We start from the raw sequence: 21,698 nt of genomic DNA, 5'->3' as shown, positions 1-21,698 counted from the left end.
AGAACCGGGATTAGAACCCAGAGCTACTCCGTCCCAGTCATGTGCCCACTGGACCCATCTGTATCTTGGTATAATCCATTAATATGTTACAGTGGTTTATGTGCCGTTTCCTTGAACGATTTCTATTTCAGCCTCTGAACATACAGAAATCTTCAATGAGCTTTAATGCTCCAAGGCTTTGAAAGGAGCTGTGAGGCAGAACTTAAAACCCATGATGCTAGCTGCTTTACAAAGGCATCATGATCAGTGAGTATATGCTCTGATGAAGTTATAATAATTTCCAAACTCAGCCTAAAATCACAGAACTGATGCAATTTATCACATGTACAGTGCCCAGATTGCATTGTGTTGGGAATGTAAGTATCGCTCCCCACAACGTATATAACAGGTTAAATATTTGTAAGTGGCAAAAATGTTTGATACTATCTCTGTGCAGAAGCCGTGGTGAATATCTGCCGATTTTACTCTGTAAATTGCCTTATCCGTGAAATCTTTAGCTTCGCTGAAATTACTCTTCAAAGCAGTCTGATTGCATACCACAAGGTGATGGATCATTTGTGCCTCCAATTTTTATCTCTGTCACCTTGTTAATTGTTAATTGTTGGCATCGGGCTTTGTTGCAAGGATAGGTTCCTGGCTTAGTGTTTTTGCTGTGTGGTGTGTGGTTGCTGGTGAGTATTTGCTTCAGGTTGGGGTCTTTTATTTTATTCAGGTTTTTATTCTCTGTCACCTTGTTAATTGTTCCCCAGAATTATTAATTGTTCCGCAGAATACATGCATTAGTGTGTTGCCCAGTTGAGGTGTAAGAGTTCCAAGTGCTGGGGCATCCATCACTCCCATGGGAAAGTGTTTGACAACATCATGACTCACTGCCAGTGATTTTTCTTCTGCTGTGCATTTTAAACATTCCCTTCCTGTAATCCCATGACTCCTAGTTATATTCTCATTTATATTTTCATCAGTACCTGTAATATGTCATCTTCCTTTGAAGATGATGCCTTTAATACAGATTGTTATTGAGTCCCTCACCCTTAATTAATATGAAGTCAATATAAGTCAGTATTTGTAAGTCCAGTATTTATAGTAGATGTTTATCAATCCATTTCCCTTCAACCTGCCAAGCGTATTTCTTCTTGAGTGGTTCACATCTGAATTAATACCTGGGGATTCATTCCATCTTAATCTTGCTCCAAGACCATGTCTAAACATACCAGGGTGAAATTAACAGCATGTGACAGAAAGGTGAATGCCAATGTATGTTCTAGGCCAGCACAGCATAACATTGTACTTACTTACCATCTAAGTAAACTGCAATCTGTAAATTTACTTAGATTGTAAGATCTTTGGAGCAGGGAATGCCTTTTTGTTTTGTGTACAATGCCTAGCACAATAGGCTCTGATTCCTGTTAGGGGTCTATAGCTGCTATTGCTATACAAATAATAAGTAATAATAATGATGTGCTACCAGTCACATGGCAAGTTGAGTTGGTTCACAACAGAGAGATCTGATATAGCAGTTGCTTGATATTCCCTCAAACAGGTACCTCCTGTCCAATCTACGGTGATAGCGCTTCCTTGATTAGTCCGCCTTTTCCTGCCCCTATCTGTAATTTGTTCTATTTCCCCACACAACTCCTATCAAAATCCTCTGACTCTATGAACCTCACTGATTTGTATTAAGATCTGGGAGGTCCTTTGTAATGACCATTATTTCTTTATGTACATTGTTTGGGATTTTTTCTTTTAAATCAGAAACTCTTGTTTGAATTACAATTAAAAATATTAACATGTTATGATTTTACAATAATGTATACATTCATACAAAAAATCAACAATATTTAAAATCGTATGAAACCCAATTGTAAGAATAATCCAAATGAAATAACCGATACTCCCGACATTTAAGAGAGGGAACCTGGATACTCCACGCTTTGTATCAATGGGTAGTGCAGACAGAATAAAGGCTGTGTCATTTGTTACTTTTAATTGCAAATCTTGTGGCCTAGCTAGGTAGATGACTGGAAAATGTGTTTGGTGCAGCTATGTGTAATTCCACTGACATGTGTAACTCCATGGACTTCAGTGGGGTTACACCCACTTAGACCAGGACTGAGTTTGGCCCAATAACCTTTTATAGCTATAGAATAAGAATCCAGGATTGTCATTCTGAAGCCTAGAACATTGGCTAAGTCAATGTGAAGTGATGGAAACAGCTACAAGCATGGCTGAGAGCTTCTTTTGTTCAGAATATCACAAGTTTGAATCGTCACTGGGATTCTCGATCTGTTACCATGCAATTTTTAAGTGCTCAGCCATTTTTGGCTTTTTTACATTTTACTACGAATTACATCCATATGACAGCACAGGCTTTCACATATCTCTAATTTAATGCACATATCTCTAATTTAAGAACGCATTTAATGCTTTTGATTGCTGTCTCTCAACACCATACTACTTGAAACATCATTTAGTGTGGGCCTTCCCTGTTGTTTCACAGTACTGGGTCGCGGAATGTAAAGCCCTCGGTTGTGGCGTCTCTGGTCAGCACCACAGCCTGGGCCGTTAAAAGTCCCTTCGGCAGTGCTGCCTGGCTAAGACAGGCTAGTCCCCACCTGTTCCGACAGCACCTGATGCCCTGGAAGTAGCCAGCAGCAGGTCCGGCTCCTAGGCGTGGGCGGGGGGGGAGGAGGGGCTCTGCGCGCTGCCCCTGCCCCGAGCACTAGCTCTGCACTCCTGGCCAATGGGAGCTGAAGGGAGGCAGTGCATGTGGGCGAGAGCCATGCAGAGCTGCTTGCGCACCTCCGCCTAGGAGCTGGACCTGCTGCTGGCTGCTTCTGGGGTGCAGTGCAGTCCGTGGTGCCAGGACAGGCAGCGCCGCTGATTGGGAACCCCCTGCCCCAGTCCTAAGCCCCCACAAACCTAGAGCCCCTTCCCAAATCCCTCATCCCCAGCTCCGTTGGGTCAACAATTTTCTTCAACTGGTCGCCAGAAAAAGTTTGAAAACCACTCATCTAGAGTCATCCTTGTGCCTCTCTGATGATGGATGTTATAAGTAGAGCAGCCCTGGGGTGAAATCCTGGCCCTATTGAAGTCAATGGGAGTTTTACCATTGACTTCAGTGGGGTCAGGATGTCACCCTGGGTGTATTAACTTCATTGACTGCAATGGAATTAAAACAGGAATAGGTTTGCCCTGAAGTGTTAAATTCAGTGGTGGTGTATGTAAAATGAATGATGCTCAAGGCAAGTAATTCTTGGTGAATATCACGAAGAGATAAACAAGTGTGTATGTGTAGGGGGTGGGTTTTTAAAACACCTTCTTGCAGTGACCCAATTGAGGGTGTTTTTTTTTTTTTAAACTTTGATTTCATTTAACAAGGACCCCTCCCCGCCCTATTAGAGAACACAATGAAGTTTATTTAGTGTGTAGCTTCTCGGCACCCACTGGAAAGTCCTGATTTTGATCTTGCAGCAGCTCTCACATTAAGAGCTGGGTCACTGGAGTGAGATTAATCAGAGGCATAAATCACAGTGGTCAGATTGGTGTTTGTTTTGCTTAAATTCACCTGGCTTTCTTTCCTTCTTATCTCCCCTAAATCTCATGGCTTCTCAACTCAGTCATGGAGCAGAGAATGGAATGGATTTAAACTGCCATGTCTTCCCTTGTGGGCTCTTGCTGTCAGCCCTGAGGCTTGATTTACCACTGGAACCCCGTTATAAAATGGCACAAGACAATTAAGGAGTCTTCCCTCCCCTTCTGCATCAGACAAGGATTCCTTCTCCTCCCCAGTTAGTGTGATTTTTTTATAATACAATGTGACTTTATTTTGTACTAGCTGAGGGCCCACCAGATGATGATTATGTCAGAGTCATGGTTAATTCTGCATGTGAAGTCCTATTTCTATACATGTCCAGACTGTTCAAGGGTATTTTTCTCATTTTGTTGTTGCACCTTTCCACCTCCTCAGCAGCGATTTGTTGTTCTCAGCTCACAGTGACTGGGAGAAAATCAAGCAGGAAGTAGAATGAGAGAATAAACAGAAAGCTTTCTTTGCTCAACATAATTTGTTGCCATCTGTGACTTTGCAAAGGAAATTGATGCTCAGTAGATTAGTAAACATTAAACAAATTGCCTCCCTGGTAAGAAAGTTGCATGACATGTCAGCTGATCACCCCACTGGCTGATCTGAAAATCCAACACCACTTTTGACACACTTATAACCTTTTTGTCTAGTGTAGGGCAAATGTACATGAGGATAGCAGGGAAAAGATTTTCAGTGGTACATGTGGAAAGGCAACATTTTTGTTGTTAAGATCGCATCCATCCTACAAAAGTATCCAAGATATATTACACAGTTCCATGACACATTAACTTTTCTTTAACTGGAATTTAAGAGCGGGTCTACATGTTTAATGCAAAAACTTTTAAAATCAAGAATGGGTTTTGTGGCATGATTTACATTTCTTCTTTTTTTATTCAATGCTCCATGACTTGATAATTGTATTTAAAAGATTGCAATCATTATCAACATTTTTTGTTTAGCAAAGCCCAGGTTTTAGACAGAAAATGTGAATAATGATTTTGATAAATTTTTCAGCAACTTTTTTGGCAAAATGTCCATTTTAAACCACACAACATAAAAATAACTTTAAAATGTTGAATATTTTCATGAAGTAATTTCTCCCTTTTTGACCAACTCTTCTTAATGTTGAAGTTGCACAGTTAGATATTCAAAAGTTTTCACACTCAACCTTAACTTTGCCCCTAGCATTGCAGTTGCATGGGTAATTTCTCCTATGACCTTTGATACACCAGTATGTATCATGCTCTAGGGCTGTGTACTACTCTGTATGCCAGACAAAGAGAGCCAAGAAGTCATCGATGTGAAAAATATACAGTAAGTAGTACATACTGGAGATTAGTATACAACAAGACAAAGGAATAATGAAACATTTGCATGTAAAGACCACCTACATTCATAGTTAGCTTAGCTTTGTGGTTAGTTGCCTCAGTCTCTGCATTGTGCCTAGGGAAAGCTGCACAGGTACTGGTTGCACATAGAAGGTGGGGTTTTCAAAAGTGCTCCATGTTGACTTGACTTAGTCCCACTGAAATCAATGGTAGTTTCCCATTGGTTTCAATGGGAGTAGTTAGGTCAATGCTGAGTGCTTTTGAAAATCCCACCTGGATTGTATAGAACATGGCTACGGACAAATGTGTGCATTTTGAACTTAGTGAAAAGAATATGCTGCGAGAGCTAAACACAGAGGTTTTTATACCTTAGTTCAATAACTCACTGTCCCCAAACACTCCTAGGCACCTCTTCTTAGTGCAAGCTATTTCCATTCAGCTCCCAGATTTTTCATCTGTAGATCTCTATATTGAAAAGATCACACGTACGTTCTTTGTTCACTTTGCCCTCAGAATTGGCTGAACTGTCTTGGTTTAAATTTTAAAATAAATCCACAAACTTCAAGCAGAGACAAAGCCGAGTGAATGTCAGCCAGGAAGGTGAAAGCTCCTGAAGTGTCTGAACAACCGAAAATACTGGGATTTAGAATGGACCCTGCCATTTAACTGAAACTGGAGGAGCCATTGCTATGCCTGTTATAAATATGGGAGATGGAGAGATGAAGGGGTGTAGGTTAGGGAGGAAATACGTTCTTTTCAGCTGAGATTTGAAAATAGATGGATTTCAGAGTAACAGCCGTGTTAGTCTGTATTCGCAAAAAGAAAAGGAGGACTTGTGGCACCTTAGAGACTAACCAATTTATAGCTCACGAAAGCTTATGCTCTAATAAATTGGTTAGTCTCTAAGGTGCCACAAGTCCTCCTTTTCTTTTTGAAAATAGATGGAGAATCACTGAGACAGTGAGAAAGTTGGTCTGAATGACAGAAGCTTCAGAGAAGAAAGTGTCGGCATGGGCAGTACAGTGGTGGGATTATGGAAAAGGATAAAAAGCAGGTCCATGTGAGAGGCGGGAACAGAAAGAGGAATGGAGATGCTGGGAGAGTTTTTGAGATGCAGTTTGCTGAAGTCTCCTTGTAAGTGAAAATAATCCGGTTGGGAATGGAATTCATAGCTCTGTTAAGCAGGGACTTAACGATGTTGATGATTTACCTCACTCTGTGGTCTCAGTCAAAATGCTCTGACAGGTTCATGTGTGTCAGACAAACATTATGGTAATTTTAGAGCTTCAAGGGGCTCCACAGAAGTATGTAAATACCACCTAAGTCATCTAGCTGAACATAAAACTTAATTACTGCCCCCTCCACCCCTTCTGCTTTAAAGGATCATAGGGATAAAAATCATTAATCTTTCTTAATGAAGCCATTTTCTATCAGGAGACAGAATGTCTTTCCCCTGTGGATTTTAAGATGGAGTTTTATAAGGGGTGTTATGAATGGAGAAGCGTGTGAAGGGAATTCCAAGAACATGCGACGTGGGAGACCCCATCAGGCTCACAGGCCCTGCGTGAGTTTAGCTAAAATGAAGCCACTGGAAGGGGGCAGGGGGGAAGTGAGTCCCATTCAAAACGAAGTCGGCTGAGTAATACTCCTACCACCTCTACTGCTAGTGATTAGAATGATAATTGCTGCACTTTTTCTGTAACTAACAAAAGAAGGCATTTAAAAACACGTGGTCCAAATCCTGACCCCCACAGTGAAATCAACAGTCAAATTGTCAATAGCTTCGGTGAGACTGGGATTTGGTCCTGTATAATTAATGATCTGGTACTCACTGTGGCAACGCCAATCCTCACTCCTGAACTATCCATCTCTCAGACCTTGTCCACACACAAAGTTACACTATTTTAACGAAAGGTGTGTTTTTAAATCTCTTTAGTTAAATCAGTGTAAAAACCCTCCATTTTTTTTACCTGATTAAGCTAAATTGACAAAATCCATTCTTAAAGCAAAGTCTACCCAGGGCTTAACTAAATTGTGTAAAAACAAACCTTAATTTAACAGTGCAAGCTTGTGTGTAGATGAGGGGTGACATTTTAAAAAAGCACCTAAGTGGTATAGGAGTCCTATTTTTAAAAATGACTGAGGAGCTCCTATGTCACTTAGGTGCTAAAATTTTACCCAAGGCCTCAATCTTTCCTAAAATGTCCAGTGTTGAGCTTGCTTCCCTCTCGTTCACACTCATTCACTTAAATCTCAGATGTCTGCATTATGATCTAATTTGAGCTGCTAGCTAGCATTTCAGCAGTGCCATCCAGTGGAATCCCCCATTGCCCCTGTGGTGCAGTGTTGCCATTCAGTCTGCTTTGTTTGCACTCACTAGGCCAGGCCCTCAGCTGGTATCTATCGGTGTCACTCCACTGAGGTAAATGAAGCTGTGCTGAGTTAAGCTAGCTGGGGATCTGGCCCGTCGTTATGAGCTTTCTAAGGTAGAAGAAGCACCTCAATAGTAAGTCTGAGTGAACAACTGATTTTAGGGGGGTCGTTTTCAAGGATTTGCATGAATATAACATGAAAAATAATCTGAAATTCAGATTTTCGATAGGGGGCAGATATTTGGATTCTCTTTTCTTACCTAACAAACACCCTGGTTGTCTTGTGGCTAGGGTGACCAGATAGCAAGTGTGAAAAATCGGGACAGAGAGTGGGGGGTAATAGGTGCCTACATAAGAAAAAGCCCCAAATATCAGGACTGTCCCTATAAAATCGGGACATCTGGTCACCCTACTTGTGGCTGGAACGCTGTTATGTGGGAACTTGGGTATGTAAAGTGGTTGTGGTGAATTTGTGTTTCTTTGTATTATAGTAGTGCCTAGAGCTCCTAACTGAGGTCAGGGCCCCATTGCGCCAACCACTATATATACACACCTTGTGAGAGACAGTTTCTGCCCCAAAGAGCTTGCAATCTATTGATTCATTTTGGGGATAATGTTGTAGCATTAGACTGAACTTGGTCATTGTTGTTGGGCTTTTGTGTGTGCTGAACAAGGCTGGGAAGAGTCCCTGGAATTCCAGGGCACTGAGAATTGGTAGCCTCTGCAGTGCAAGCTCATCATGCTGTTCAGTGAGGCCAAGATCACACTACTGCTCTGAAGCCTTTCTCCATTCAGTGCACTCTGATAGGTACTAAAGTGCTTCTATTTTTCTGTTTGTTTTTTGTATGTGTGCCCTTGCCTGTGTAGAAAATGCTGGATGAGTGCCAGGACAGACGGAGCTGCCAATTCCTTGTCAATAGCCGGCTGTTTGGTCTAGACCCGTGCCCTGGAACCGGCAAGTACCTCATCGTATGGTACAAGTGCAGGCCAAGTAAGTATCTCTCCAGTGAGTCTGGTTGCTTTTGTAAGATCAAAGTTATTCCTAGCATAAGCCTTTGCAGTGAGGCTTCCTAGCATTCTCTTTTGGGGGGATTTTCACTACCTTCCGCCTTTATTTTCAATGTAACATAAACCATTTGGGTACAGAAGAGCCCTCTCCCCTGCTCTCTCAGGGCATTGCTACTAGACTTTTTCCTTCTCATTGGCAGTCTGCAGTAAGGATTGTTTTTTGCAGGTGCCAGAGAAAGCTCTTGCCAATGTTCAACTTATGCGCTGCCCAGGTAACATTGTCTTCTTTGGGTGGACTGCTCCAACTTTGTATTGCAGAGGTTTCCACTCTGCGCTGACTGGATGCGAGGCTGCACTTTGGAAGCCATTAGTACAACACAAATTGACAGTGTGATAACAATCCATGTGGTCCAAACTTTCAAAAGTTGTGTGCCTAAAGTTAAGCACCCAAATAAATGGCCTGATGGGAACTGTGTCTGCCCAGCATCTCTGAAATAGGGACCACTTTTATGGGTGCCTAACTTGAGGTACCCAAGTTTGAAAATGTTGGCCTATAACTTTATTTTGTATAGCCCCTTTCATAAAATCCAGATCCCAAACCTTTTTGGAGAGTTAAATAATACAATTATGAAGTTATCACAGCCGATAATAGCAGAGGAGAAGAGGAAATTTAAGCGTCTGGGCAGGGATGAAGATCTGATTTCAGAAGAGATTTTAAAATAAATGGTGAGCCGACAAGAAGGCTCTTGCTGCAGCATCCTGAGTCTGATACGTGTGTGTGTGTGTGTGTGTGTGTTTGGGGGGGGGAGCTGGCAAGATCTGCCAGGAATTAAATGAAAAGTGGGTAATGAAACATCACTACTATCTATGTTAGTTGTGGCCTTTGAGCAGGTGAATGGAAGGTCCATCTTTGTATGAGAAATTTCTCTGTATAAAATAGAAGTGATTAGCACGTTGTTCTGACAAGTTTCTGTTCTGCATCCGCTGTCTTGTCTTGCACTGTGTATAGTATGCTGAAAAGGAATGTCATGAAAAGGTCTTAGGATTTGTGTGCAGGTTCAGGGGAGGAGTGTAGACTGTGCTGAGCTTTTGAAGGTGTCATAGAAGCCCATCTGTACATGAATATTTATGGCTTGGAATGCTCCCCTGTTCACAGGTATGACAGGAAATGGCTTGTGTGTGTGACCTGAATATCCGAAGTGTGGGGGGAAAAGGGGAATTTTCCTGAAAGACAGCAGAGCTTTGCTAGATTGCTTGAGTTTATTTCCGCAAAACATTTTCCATGCAGCTATAATTTTGCAGGGTGAACCAGGGTCATCTTATTGTTTCTCAGTCAATGAGCAAACTCTTCCTGGGAATCTGGTCAGTTCGTAATGCCATTTATAATGCACTGAGCATTAGGCTTGCACGTGGAATGGCAGCAGCATTTTGAGCTATCCACAGAAGCTTCAAGACTTTATCTGCAGGGTAATGAAATAGCAGGAGTGTCACAAGAGCTAGTGCTTGTATGTGTTGATTTGTATTCCTGTTTTTAATTTGCACTGCTTTAAGGGCAAAATAAGGTGAGATACGATCTTCTTATGAGTTCAGTTAGTGCATGGCAGACATACCACAAGAAGAACAGGTCTGGTGTTGTTTTAGCTACTTTGGTGATTCCCGCAGGCATTAAAAATACAAAAGATGTAAATACAAATATTGTAATATTCTAGGGGAACCCAAATGTGCAGCCCTAATTAGTAGTGAGATCGTATGATTCAGTCCTGGAAGCTGTGGTCCAGTGAGGCGGCAGGCATCTCTGGGGAGGACGGAGCCCCCTCATCTCTTGTCATTGATCACCAGAGAGTATTCATCACAGGAAGCATAAAGGCCCCAGAGAAGCATGCTACCTGGTATGTGATCTGTTATACATTTATCAAAAGCCACAAACAGCGTTTCAGCCCCCACAACTACTGCCTACAAATACTTGGATACAGTCTGCCCGGTGCATACTTTGTAGTGTTTAGAAGGCTGATCTGAAGCATCCAACTGGATGACTGGAAAAAGGCTAATGTAGTGCCAATCTTTAAAAAAGGGAAGAAGGAGGATCCTGGGAACTACAGGCCAGTCAGCCTCACCTCAGTCCCTGGAAAAATCATGGAGCAGGTCCTCAAAGAATCAATCCTGAAGCACTTCCATGAGAGGAAAGTGATCAGGAACAGCCAGTATGGATTCACCAAGGGAAGGTCATGCCTGACTAATCTAATCGCCTTTTATGATGAGATTACTGGTTCTGTGGATGAAGGGAAAGCAGTGGATGTATTGTTTCTTGACTTTAGCAAAGCTTTTGACACGGTCTCCCACAGTATTCTTGTCAGCAAGTTAAGGAAGTATGGGCTGGATGAATGCACTATAAGGTGGGTAGAAAGCTGGCTAGATTGTCGGGCTCAACGGGTAGTGATCAATGGCTCCATGTCTAGTTGGCAGCCGGTATCAAGTGGAGTGCCCCAAGGGTCGGTCCTGGGGCCGGTTTTGTTCAATATCTTCATAAATGATCTGGAGGATGGTGTGGATTGCACTCTCAGCAAATTTGCGGACGATACTAAACTGGGAGGAGTGGTAGATACGCTGGAGGGTAGGGATAGGATACAGAAGGACCTAGACAAATTGGAGGATTGGGCCAAAAGAAATCTGATGAGGTTCAATAAGGATAAGTGCAGGGTCCTGCACTTAGGACGGAAGAACCCAATGCACAGCTACAGACTAGGGACCGAATGGCTCGGCAGCAGTTCTGCAGAAAATGACCTAGGGGTGACAGTGGATGAGAAGCTGGATATGAGTCAGCAGTGTGCCCTTGTTGCCAAGAAGGCCAATGGCATTTTGGGATGTATAAGTAGGGGCATAGCGAGCAGATCGAGGGACGTGATCGTTCCCCTCTATTCGACATTGGTGAGGCCTCATCTGGAGTACTGTGTCCAGTTTTGGGCCCCACACTACAAGAAGGATGTGGATAAATTGGAGAGAGTCCAGCGAAGGGCAACAAAAATGATTAGGGGTCTGGAACACATGACTTATGAGGAGAGGCTGAGGGAGCTGGGATTGTTTAGCCTGCAGAAGAGAAGAATGAGGGGGGATTTGATAGCTGCTTTCAACTACCTGACAGGGGGTTCCAAAGAGGATGGCTCTAGACTGTTCTCAATGGTAGCAGATGACAGAACGAGGAGTAATGGTCTCAAGTTGCATTGGGGGAGGTTTATGTTGGATATTAGGAAAAACTTTTTCACTAAGAGGGTGGTGAAACACTGGAATGCGTTACCTAGGGAGGTGGTAGAATCTCCTTCCTTAGAGGTTTTTAAGGTCAGGCTTGACAAAGCCCTGGCTGGGATGATTTAACTGGGAATTGGTCCTGCTTCGAGCAGGGGGTTGGACTAGATGACTTTCTGGGGTCCCTTCCAACCCTGATATTTTATGATTCTATGATTCAACGGGAAGGTGTGAGCTTTCCTATATTGAGTGCCGTGCTGAAGACTTGCCAGGAGCCCCGGGATTGCCCCAAATAGGCACAGGCATTTGTACTGAATCTTTTTTTAAAATAAAAAATAAAAGCCTAGGTAACCCAGAGGCGAGTGTGTTACAGGTTCCACGCTATGCCGATCCATAAAGGCTATACCTAGTTAGAGCCCATAGCTATGACTGCTTGATTCTTTAGCTCAGGCTGTAGTAGGTTCTGCTTCTAGCTCTAGAGGTCTCTGGTTCAATCCCTGGGGTGGGTGGCTGCACAGCTCGTAATATGGCTTTTATTTGTATCTTTATTAATGAATGAATAACTTGTTTGATTTCCCCCTCCCCACAACATAACTGCCATTGAGCACCTTTGCTGTAACCCTGCAGTTACGGGGTGATGGAGGTAGTTGGCTGCGTGTTGCCCTCGGGCCAGACTGATCACACCAGTGGTGTTAATGCAAGGCACAAAGGAGTTCTGCTCCCATGTTCCTTGCAAGTGAGTTTCAATCCTGCTTTGCTTTTTGAACCAGGTGGCTGCATGTTGGTTCTGTTTTCCTTCCCTTGAGCACCATTTAAAAAGATACAGGGATAGAATGTGGAGCAACATGCCTGCCAGCCTGTGGGGTTGGGGGAGACCTGGACATCCAGCCAAGACGGGGAGATTAAAAACCTCTCTCGCCCCTGCAACATGAGCCTGCCTTGGATTCAAATGCTGCTTTCCTAGCGAGACAGGAAGCGGTGCCAGAAACCTGGCACTGGCAAGTTACTGAACCTCCCCTCTTGGAAAAGAAGAAACTAAAATGACATAGTCTAGTTTTGCTCTTCTTCAACCACTAGTTGTGAGGCGCAGGGTAGGAATCACTGCATGAAATTCTTTGGCCTGTACTATGCAGGAGGTGAGACTAGATGATCAGAATGGTCCTTTCTGTCCTCAGACTCTCTGAATCTATGACACAGAGGGCATGTATCTAAATACACGTGTCTCAGGTATGTACACAGCTCTTTCCCTAAATGGCAGCTGCACAGTAAGTCCTGTATAGTGGCAAGAGTCTAGACTGTAGCTAGATGGTGTGTGTGTGTATATATAGTTATTTCTGGGGTATGGGAGTGCTGGAGAGATCAGAAATGGTCAATAAATTGCTCCGCTCATTCTCATCCATGGCAGCTTGCTAATGACTGTAAGTTGCTGCTACTGTGTGTTCTCCAGCCAGTACCTAATACACATCTGCCCACATCACCACTGGGGAGGTTTTCAAAAGCACCTTAGGGGTTCAGGAGAACAAGTCACACTAAAAGTCAGAGACTTGCGCTCCTAAATCCCTTTGGTGTCTTTGCAAATCTTACCTGTTACTGGCAGCCTCAGCACAGCGGCTTCGAGGTGGGTCCCTCCAGGCCAGGATTGGGATATGTTGAGGGGGGCTGTGTGGGGATGCTAGTTCTGCTGTGGCCTAGGCAGTAGTTGTTCTACAAAGGTCTGATCTGAAAGTCCACGGAAATCCATTGACTTCAATGGGCTTTGGGTCAGGTCCTGAATGCACGGAGGATTTCAGTCTGCAGGACACCTTTCAGGAATGTTAAAATAAAATCTTACACAGAGTATGATTATTTCTCACCAGAGTGCAGGTAATACACTAATTTTGTTTAGAACCATGACGTGTAGTTACCCCGTGATCTGAAGAAACGAATTGACACTGAATTTAATTGGCCTCATACACATGCCTTCTAACTGAAATCCTGATTCACCAATGTTATTCAAACAATTTTAGAGTTTGTTTATTCCCCTCAAATCTGGGAGACATAATGCTGGGTAGGATCTTGTATTGCTGTAAGCTAGAAAATACTCATTCTGTGCCATAAATCTGACTCTCTGGAGGGGGGATGGTATAATCTAGTGCTTGCAGTCAGAGGCTAGGAGTAGGACACCTGGGTTCTATTCCTGTGTTGGCCTATGAGACATTGGGCAAGTCATTTAATCTCCCTGTGCCTCAGCAAAATGAGGATACTAATGCCTAGCTACATTTGCAGGGCATTTTGTAGTTCTTCAGAAAAAATGTGCTGTATAAAGTTAGTTATTTCTTAATTATATTCTGAGAGGCGAGAAGAGAGATTTCTGCCGCACTTTACAACTTGGCTGCTGCCTACATGACCTTCGACTCCCCAGTCCTGCCACAAGTGCAGGGGACTGGACTAGATGACCTCTTGAGGTCCCTTCCAGTCCTATGATTCTGTGCTCTGCCAGTCTTCTTGCCTTGCCGCAGTTCTTGACTCCCCCTCCTGACCTCTTTTGCCTTCTTTGCCCCTCTCTTCTGGAAACAGTTCTCCTTTCCTTCTTCAAATAATTTCTAAAGCACAACCTGTTCCTCATGGTTAGCCAGCAGCAATGTTTCTCCTGCCACTCTTTCCCTCTGCCCCATTGTATTGTACCTGCTGTGCCTTAAGATTGCAGACTCTTTGGGGCAGGGTATCTTGCTTTTTATTCGGTGTTTTTACCTGTTGTAAAATGCTACATGAAGTTATCACATGGTATAAATGATAGTTGGAAATTGATCTGTACCAAACCCCTTCTACTGAACATTCCTGGGATCCAAACTTTTTGCTTCTGACCCCTTTATCTGGGATGAGCCAGAAATCCTGGCCAATGGGAACTGCAGAGTCGGTGCTCAGGGCAGGAGCAGCGCACGGAGACCCCTCCCCCCCACCCAAGGGGCCATAGGGACGGTGCCGGCCGCTTCTGGGAGAGGCGCACAGCGACGAGCGAGGGCGGGGAGGAAGCCTGCCTTAGCCCTGTTGTGCTGCTGCTGGGGGCCCCCAGGCCCATTTCAATCACCTGGATCCCTGGGCAATTGCCCCCTTCCCCCCATCCGCGGGCCTGCCCGGAAAACATGGCAATAGATTTTGGGGGAACCTCCTCCATGGCATGCATTGAATGTACCATCGCCCATTCAGTTCCCTTAGGACCTGATCCTGAACCTTTGAAGCCATTGAGAGCTTTGGCACTGACTTCATTCTCAGTGCCACTGTCACAAAGGCCCAGGATCATGCCTTTACTCATTAAATCTTCTGAGCTCAGGACTCTGCCTGAAAGTCCTAGTTAAATTACACCCATCCTTAAGACTTACACGCTGTTGACATGATTTGCTGCACACTATGCACAAGAAGAGGGAAGAACGTTGGAAATAATAGTTTCTTTTGGAGCTATAGAAATCCCAGACACCTTTAACACTAGTGATTGATTTTAGTCCTGGGATAGATTGGTAATTCAGTAGCTATCAACCCTGTCAGAAAAGCATTAGTCTTCCTTGGGAGACAGTTTTATTGGTGGCAGGAGAAGTTCATTGTATTGTTTGCTGCATTGCTCTTTGGTGGCTCATGCCTTATAAGCAGCGCCGCGGACTGTGGGCTGTTCGAGTGGCACATTCTCCGGGCCTTGCTATTGAGGGTGTAAAATAGGCCCTGGACTCATCAGCTCATTCTTGCTTATCTGTATTATTTCAAAACTGCTTCGATTGGGTAGGGAGTGGAAATTTATAAGGGTAATAAACCTCAGGCCATGAGCGCCGCGGTGATGAAAAGGTGTAAATAAAAGAATGCTATAAATGTCAGAGAGCAGATTGGTGAGCCTGGGATCAGATTGAGCCTTATAAATGAAACTTTAATACTTGCAGTTAATTCTGATTTAAGCCACCGATGCGCAGACATTTTCAGATGCTGTCAAATAGCCCCATCCCTAAAACACACTAATCACTCGACTGTCAGGAGCAGGATTAAGAGAAATGTATGATTTCACTGACAGTGAATGCAGAAATTATGGTCTATCAGTGCACGCACTGCGTATGGGAGAGGGTCACAGAAACCCCATCTGACCCGAGTGAGAATGAAAAAATAAAGGGCTTGATTTTTCTCTTGCCTTTGCCAGTGAAATCCTATTGATTTCAAAGGAGTTTCTCCTGACTAACTCTAGTACGAAGGAGAATCCAGCACCCAAATGGGTTCTCAGGTAAATAGTATTTCCCGAAGCAGTTGGGAGGTCACAACCTTTGGCCTCAGGTACAATAGACCTAAAATAATTGGCAGATCCTTAGGCATTGTGTATAACTGTCATAACTTTATGCACTGAAGATCGAGATTGCATTGTGGCAGACATTTCAATTGTGACAAACGACTTTGATTGTTGTGGGGAGGGGATGGGGGCAAGTTTGTTTATACAATTAGTCAAAGTGACATAGGAACTCCCGCTGACTCCGAGAGGAATAGGAATTTTTTTCACAGTGATTAACCAGAACAAACATGTGGAGAAACCAGTGTCAAAGTGTTTTAGAATGAAAAGTAAAAACAACTCCCCCCGCCTCACTCATAAAGCAGTATCAAACTCTGTTAGAGAAGCCAAGTAGCAGCTGTAACTGGTACTCCAGTGGCAAAGAGTTCAAGATACCCTGAAAACACACCTTTAAGAGTAACCAAAAGTGAAGGAACACATCCCATTAAAGACATCCTTGTTATCTAGGTCTCATCTCTGCAAGCCTTTTACTCATGTGAGAGTGAGGGTCTGCAGAAGTGAGCCATAGTCTGGAGCAGGCACTTGGCCTCATCAGGCAGTACACAGGGCAGAGAAGTGAATAATAGAGCACTTCAGGTGGGAGTGAGAGAACTATTGAGGATGAGAGAGAGAGCAATCACTCTGAACGGATGTCTTTTGGCATGAATGAAGAGTGAATCAGAAAAGTGTTGGGATACAGGTTTGGCACTGGACAATTTGCAGTATTGCCAGCTACAGTGGTTAAAAATCATGAGTCATGTCCCAAAAATCACGAGATTTGTTTTAAAATAATGAGATTTTTTAAAGGGTTTTTTAGTGTGTGTGTGTGTGTGTTTTAATTTGCTTTCTGGTTTTTGAACCTTTTAAGAGTGCAGGTGGTTTTGAGTTTTCAAGCTTTTTTTCTGCAAACATGAGGGTTAGAAACTTGCTTTCATATTTTAGATAAAAGCCGAGATTCGCACCTAAATCACATGCATCCAGGAGCTGGGGCTTTATGAAACACCAAATATTGTGAGACTCACGATGAAACTGCGAGTGTTGGCAACACAGTGTTTGTTCCAACTCTAGATTTTGTCACAAGAATCCATTTAAGGAAATGATGTGTAAAATTGTTCAGATAGTCCTGTTTAAAATGGATTTCTAAAATGTTAGAGTGGATTAAAAAGTGGACTTTTTTGAGGTAATAATTATCATATTGTAACAGGGTGCTCCCAACGGCCCCTGGGTTCAGCCTCCTGGCCCTGCTCCCCAATGAGTTAGATCCACTGCAAGCTGGTGCAACATCCGTGCTCTTTATTCCTGTGTCCGGTCCCCACCACCAAGCTCCAATTATTTACAGGTTTGGCCTAGCACAGGCCTCAGTGACAACAGGGTAGCAGGCTCCTTCTGAACCTATTCTCCCTTTCTGGTCTCCAAACCCTCTCTCAGGCTTACTTCCTCCCAAGCTTTTAGCCCCTGTTAACGAGGCTGGCAGGTGTGGCCAGTTTCCAGGCCAGGCCTACCTAGTGGCCCAGCCCCAACCCATTTCCCCTGATTGGGGCTGGAGTGGCAGGAGCTGATTAGGGTTTCCCCTGCAGCACCCTACCACCACATAAACACAGCGTTTATAAAATTAAAAGTACTGGGCCCAATTTTCCCCTGATTTATGCCCTAGGCAACTCAAGTGACTACAGAATAAATCAGAACTGGATTAGGTTGATTAACTACAAATCATTCCTCTTCCTAACATCCTTGTGAACAGGGTAAGTATGGTTACCATGATTTTGCATATTTTTCAGATGGGGAAACTAAAGGACAGAGTTCAGTTTACACAAACAAGTTTTATATCCATTTATTTAAAATGGAGTTACTCCTGATTTACATCAGCATATGAGAGGGGAAAAGATAGGGCCAATGAGTCAGTCAAAGAGCTGGGATTGGAATTTATTTGTCCCCGGCTCCAAGTGTTAAATTTAGACCTCATCTCACAATATAGTGTCTACATTTCAATACCATTCTCTTTTTTTCACCCTTTAGATCACTCTATAGCTTTGTTTGTCTGACAGTAAAGTCCAGCCCAGCACATCTGAGCCTGGCTTTGAAAATGAAAGGTAACAGTTAATTTGCAATGCTGCCAGCCTTTTCAAAGCAGACTCTAAAAAGACAACTGCTTTAGTCTAATGAAAGTGACAAGCGGGAAAGTCTCCTTTTAAATCCTGCAAATTGGATGGGTGCATCACAAGGATAATTTAAAAGGAATCTGGCAGGATCATCTATAAAGAACAATCTTTCCACTTGTCAGAAGAGTTTCAAACCTCTAGAAATTACAGGTGCATTAGTTTGCAGGATGCCTTTTGAAACTGGCAACATTTTTGATCTAAAAGTAACTCTATTGTCTTATTAGATGTAATGTTTAGACTTTTAGGGAATAGCTACACTGCAATTAAAAACTCGCCGCTGGCCTGTGCCAGCTGACAGGCTTGTGGAATTCGGATAAAGGGGCTGTCTAGTTGCGATGTCGATGTTTGGGCTCAGGCTGGTGCCTGGGCTGTAGGACCCGGAGAGGTGGGAGGGTCCCAGAGCCCCTTAGCCCAAGCCCTGCAAGCTCGAGTCAGGTGGCATGGGTCAGCCATGGGTAGGGTAGACATACAGAGAGATGACTTTCTGAACTGATAACTACTTACAGCCAGCCATCAGGTTAGCACACTTGAGTATTTAAATCTCCACTCAGTGCAATAAATAAAAAAAAAAAGAAAAATTGAATAAAAAAAATTTCTGATTTTTTCATTGTGTATTTCAGTGTTTGTGAAATATGCTGTCTTATTTACAATCTAGGGTGGTGGGTGGAACCCACCAGAACAACAAAAAGCCCACCTCTTAGACGAGGGGTTCTCAAGCTGGGGGTTGGGACCCCTCAGGGGGTCGCAAAGTTATTACGTGGGGGGCCTCGAGCTGTCAGCCTCCACCCCAAGCCCTGCTTTGCATCCAGCATTTATAATGTTAAATATATAAGAAATTATTTTTAATTTATAAGGGGAAGGTCGCACTCAGAGGCTAGATATGTGAAAGGGGTCACCAGTACAAAAGTTTGAGAACCACTGTCTTAGACCTAGACCTCTACATTTAATGGATTGTGGAATGAAAAACAGGGACGTAAGTGCAGGTCACAGGCTCAAAACAAGGGATCCAGTGGGGGACATATAGCACTTGGACAATGCCCACTGCCTCAAGAAGGAGTTCAGGGAGTCAGTGGATGCCTCCCAGAGGAACTGTTACTGGATGCATGCTGGCCTATTAAATCTTGAATTGATGGGCAGAGCCAACTGAAGGCCACCTTTCAGATAAGGGTGGGGCTACAGGATTGAGGATTTAGCTGAGTATGGAGGAAAACAAATGAATAGACTGGAATGGGATGAAGATCCTAGGTACAAAATGAGGGAACCCAAAGCCCTGAGCAGAGTACCCTGGACAATGTCCACAGCTCCCGAGGGAGTTCAAGGAATTGATGGATGCAGACAAACTCAGGTCAGCACCTATCAGGGTGATTTGAATTCTAGGAGGCAGTGGGTGGAACCCACCACACTAAAGGACCTCCCCCTCCGGTGAGGACACAAGACTCGGAGAACAAGTTATTAGTTGGGATGAAAAAATGCTAAAATACAAATGGAAGCACAGGTCAAAGATTTACAAGAAGGGTTGCAGATGGGGGGCCACCAGGCAGAGAACTCAAGACAGTGCCCAACCGGAGAGACCATGAAACTTGAAGCTACATCAGTGGGGCCTCCCTTGGGCACTGATTGGAGGAACACCAAGACTTCTGATTGATCAGGACTTTCTATTTAAACACAAAGAGTGGCACATAGAACGATGTGAAGAGAACTAAATAAATGTACAGCTTGTTTAAATGACATGGTGAGGCTGGCAGGGGTAACGATGGTGAAGTAACAGGAAGTAGTAGAAAGGTATAAGCTACAAGGTAGGGACAGTTTATTCTGTAGGGTGGGATGAGGTGGAATGAAATTGAGCAAAGGAAAATTTAGGCTGAAGAGAAGTCACCAAAGGATGAAAGCAATTAAAATCTGGAGTAGCATCTTGCAAGAAGTCTTATTAATTCAGTCATTTGAAACTGGATAAGACAATGTTCTTGAGAAGCTTCTGTAGGAAATAATCCTGCAGTGACAAGGAGATGGGAAAGGTCACCTACTCAGTTGTTTCCATTTCTAACTTCTCTGTGTCTGTGATCTGAATGCTTTATAACTTTGGGATGAATATGGATTTCTGATGCCGTGTCTTCTTGGCTCTTTGAACTGTAAAATAGGCTCAGCAAATATACACCCCAAGGATTGCTCTCAATGCTCCCCCATATGGTCATTTGTTGTTGTTGTTTTTAAAGCAATAATGTTACATATGTTTTTCAAGTAAGTCATTTTTAAAAATAGTTTCAGGCTAAATATATCTCTGGAATTAAGACCCGCCCATCACACACTGCAAGTGCTAGATCTATACGAGAGCTTTCAGCACTGAAATCTTACTGAGACCATTAACGTTAATTTTTAATCTTCCCAATCACAATCACTCATAGAATTATTGGCCATATGTGGAAATGTCCACTTTCCATTGATCCCTTCTGAGTAATTTGCTACAGTCCAATGAATTAACATCCTTGTACACATTGTCTAATTACAGGAAATCTTGTTGGTTACTCTACTATTTGCAAGGGCCAATTTTTCCGTTAGAAATGTTTATTGCTACTTTTCCTCAATTGTTCAAGCTATGTTACAATCACCTTGTATAAAGATCTTTGAACTGTGTCTAGAAAAGCATGCAGCTGTTTCCTCCCCTTCCCAGTCTCTCTCTCTAGTTATATTTGATCCAGTGTCTCTGAAAACACACCAGCAATAAAAGGGTATATTATCCTTAGCAAATATCTTAATCATTGCAAATCTCAGTTGCCCTACAAATGACTGCGCGGGGGATTAGAGTCAAGTAAGCCATTTGCTGAATATCACTGCCACCTTTCCCCTGCCACTTAAGCACATGTAATTTTTCAGGGGGAAACCTGAAACTCGCCAGTACGGATGCTTGCATTCAGACTGAGTTGTACACATACTGTAACAGTCTGTGTAGCTTTAGGGCCAGATTGTGACTGGTCCCTGAGCAGGTGCATGAGAGAGAGAGAGAGAAAACATAAGGCACATTCATCCCCATCCACCCATGCAGCCTGTGCTAGTCTAGTCCTTTCCTATATTTATATGAAGCCATTGTGGCCACTTACTGGTAGTGTGACCTTTGGCATGTCACTTCGCCTCTCCATACCTCTGGCCTCTCCACCCCCCATCCATATCTATTTAGACTGTAGGCTCCTCAGGACAGGGACTGTTGCTTACAAAGCATTTGTAGAGTGCCTAACAGGATGGGGCCTAGTCTAAGTTGTGGCCTCTGCATGGTCCAGTCAGACAGCTAATATAATAAAGAGAAGTTCAGGCCACATGGTCTCCTGTGAGCAAACTTCCCTAGTCTCTGTTTGATCCATGCAAAGTCAGGGTTTGTTCTGCCAGCATCAGCTCTGAAAGAGCAGGACGACGTCCTGTGACGTCCGGCTGTCTGTCTGAAATCAGATTTGAGAGCAGCTTTGTGTATCTGTTCGTATGACAGGCAAGAGCAACTCCCAGAATGAATCAAGCTTAGCACAGCTCCTAGTGACTCACTAAGGGACGGCTCCTGTTCAGCTCCAGCGGAGCTCCTGTTGCCTGCTGACCACAGTGCGTCCCGTTCACATTCTAGCCACATTAAGGGGCGGGGCGTCCATGTGAGGGCTGACAGATGGCCTTGTGGTTAAGGAACAGGAGACCTGGCTTCTTTCCTTGTCCCTGCCACAGGCTTTCTGCCTGGTCACAGACAAGCCATTTAAC

The 21,698-nt window shown here is 43.6% G+C and overlaps 1 protein-coding gene across 1 annotated transcript in view; it reads left to right on the top strand.

The window, feature by feature from the left end:
- Positions 1-21,698, top strand: part of LOC140908532 (protein eva-1 homolog C) — a 312,652-nt gene that overhangs the window by 115,116 nt on the left and 175,838 nt on the right. The window contains exon 3 of the mRNA XM_073335814.1: positions 8,151-8,274. Within this exon, the coding sequence (XP_073191915.1) occupies positions 8,151-8,274 (124 nt within the window). The remainder of the gene's footprint in view (positions 1-8,150; positions 8,275-21,698) is intronic.

This window comes from Lepidochelys kempii, chromosome 3 (assembly GCF_965140285.1).
Source record: "Lepidochelys kempii isolate rLepKem1 chromosome 3, rLepKem1.hap1, whole genome shotgun sequence".
Taxonomy (NCBI): domain Eukaryota; kingdom Metazoa; phylum Chordata; order Testudines; family Cheloniidae; genus Lepidochelys; species Lepidochelys kempii.
This window is presented reverse-complemented; position numbering and strand designations above follow the sequence as displayed.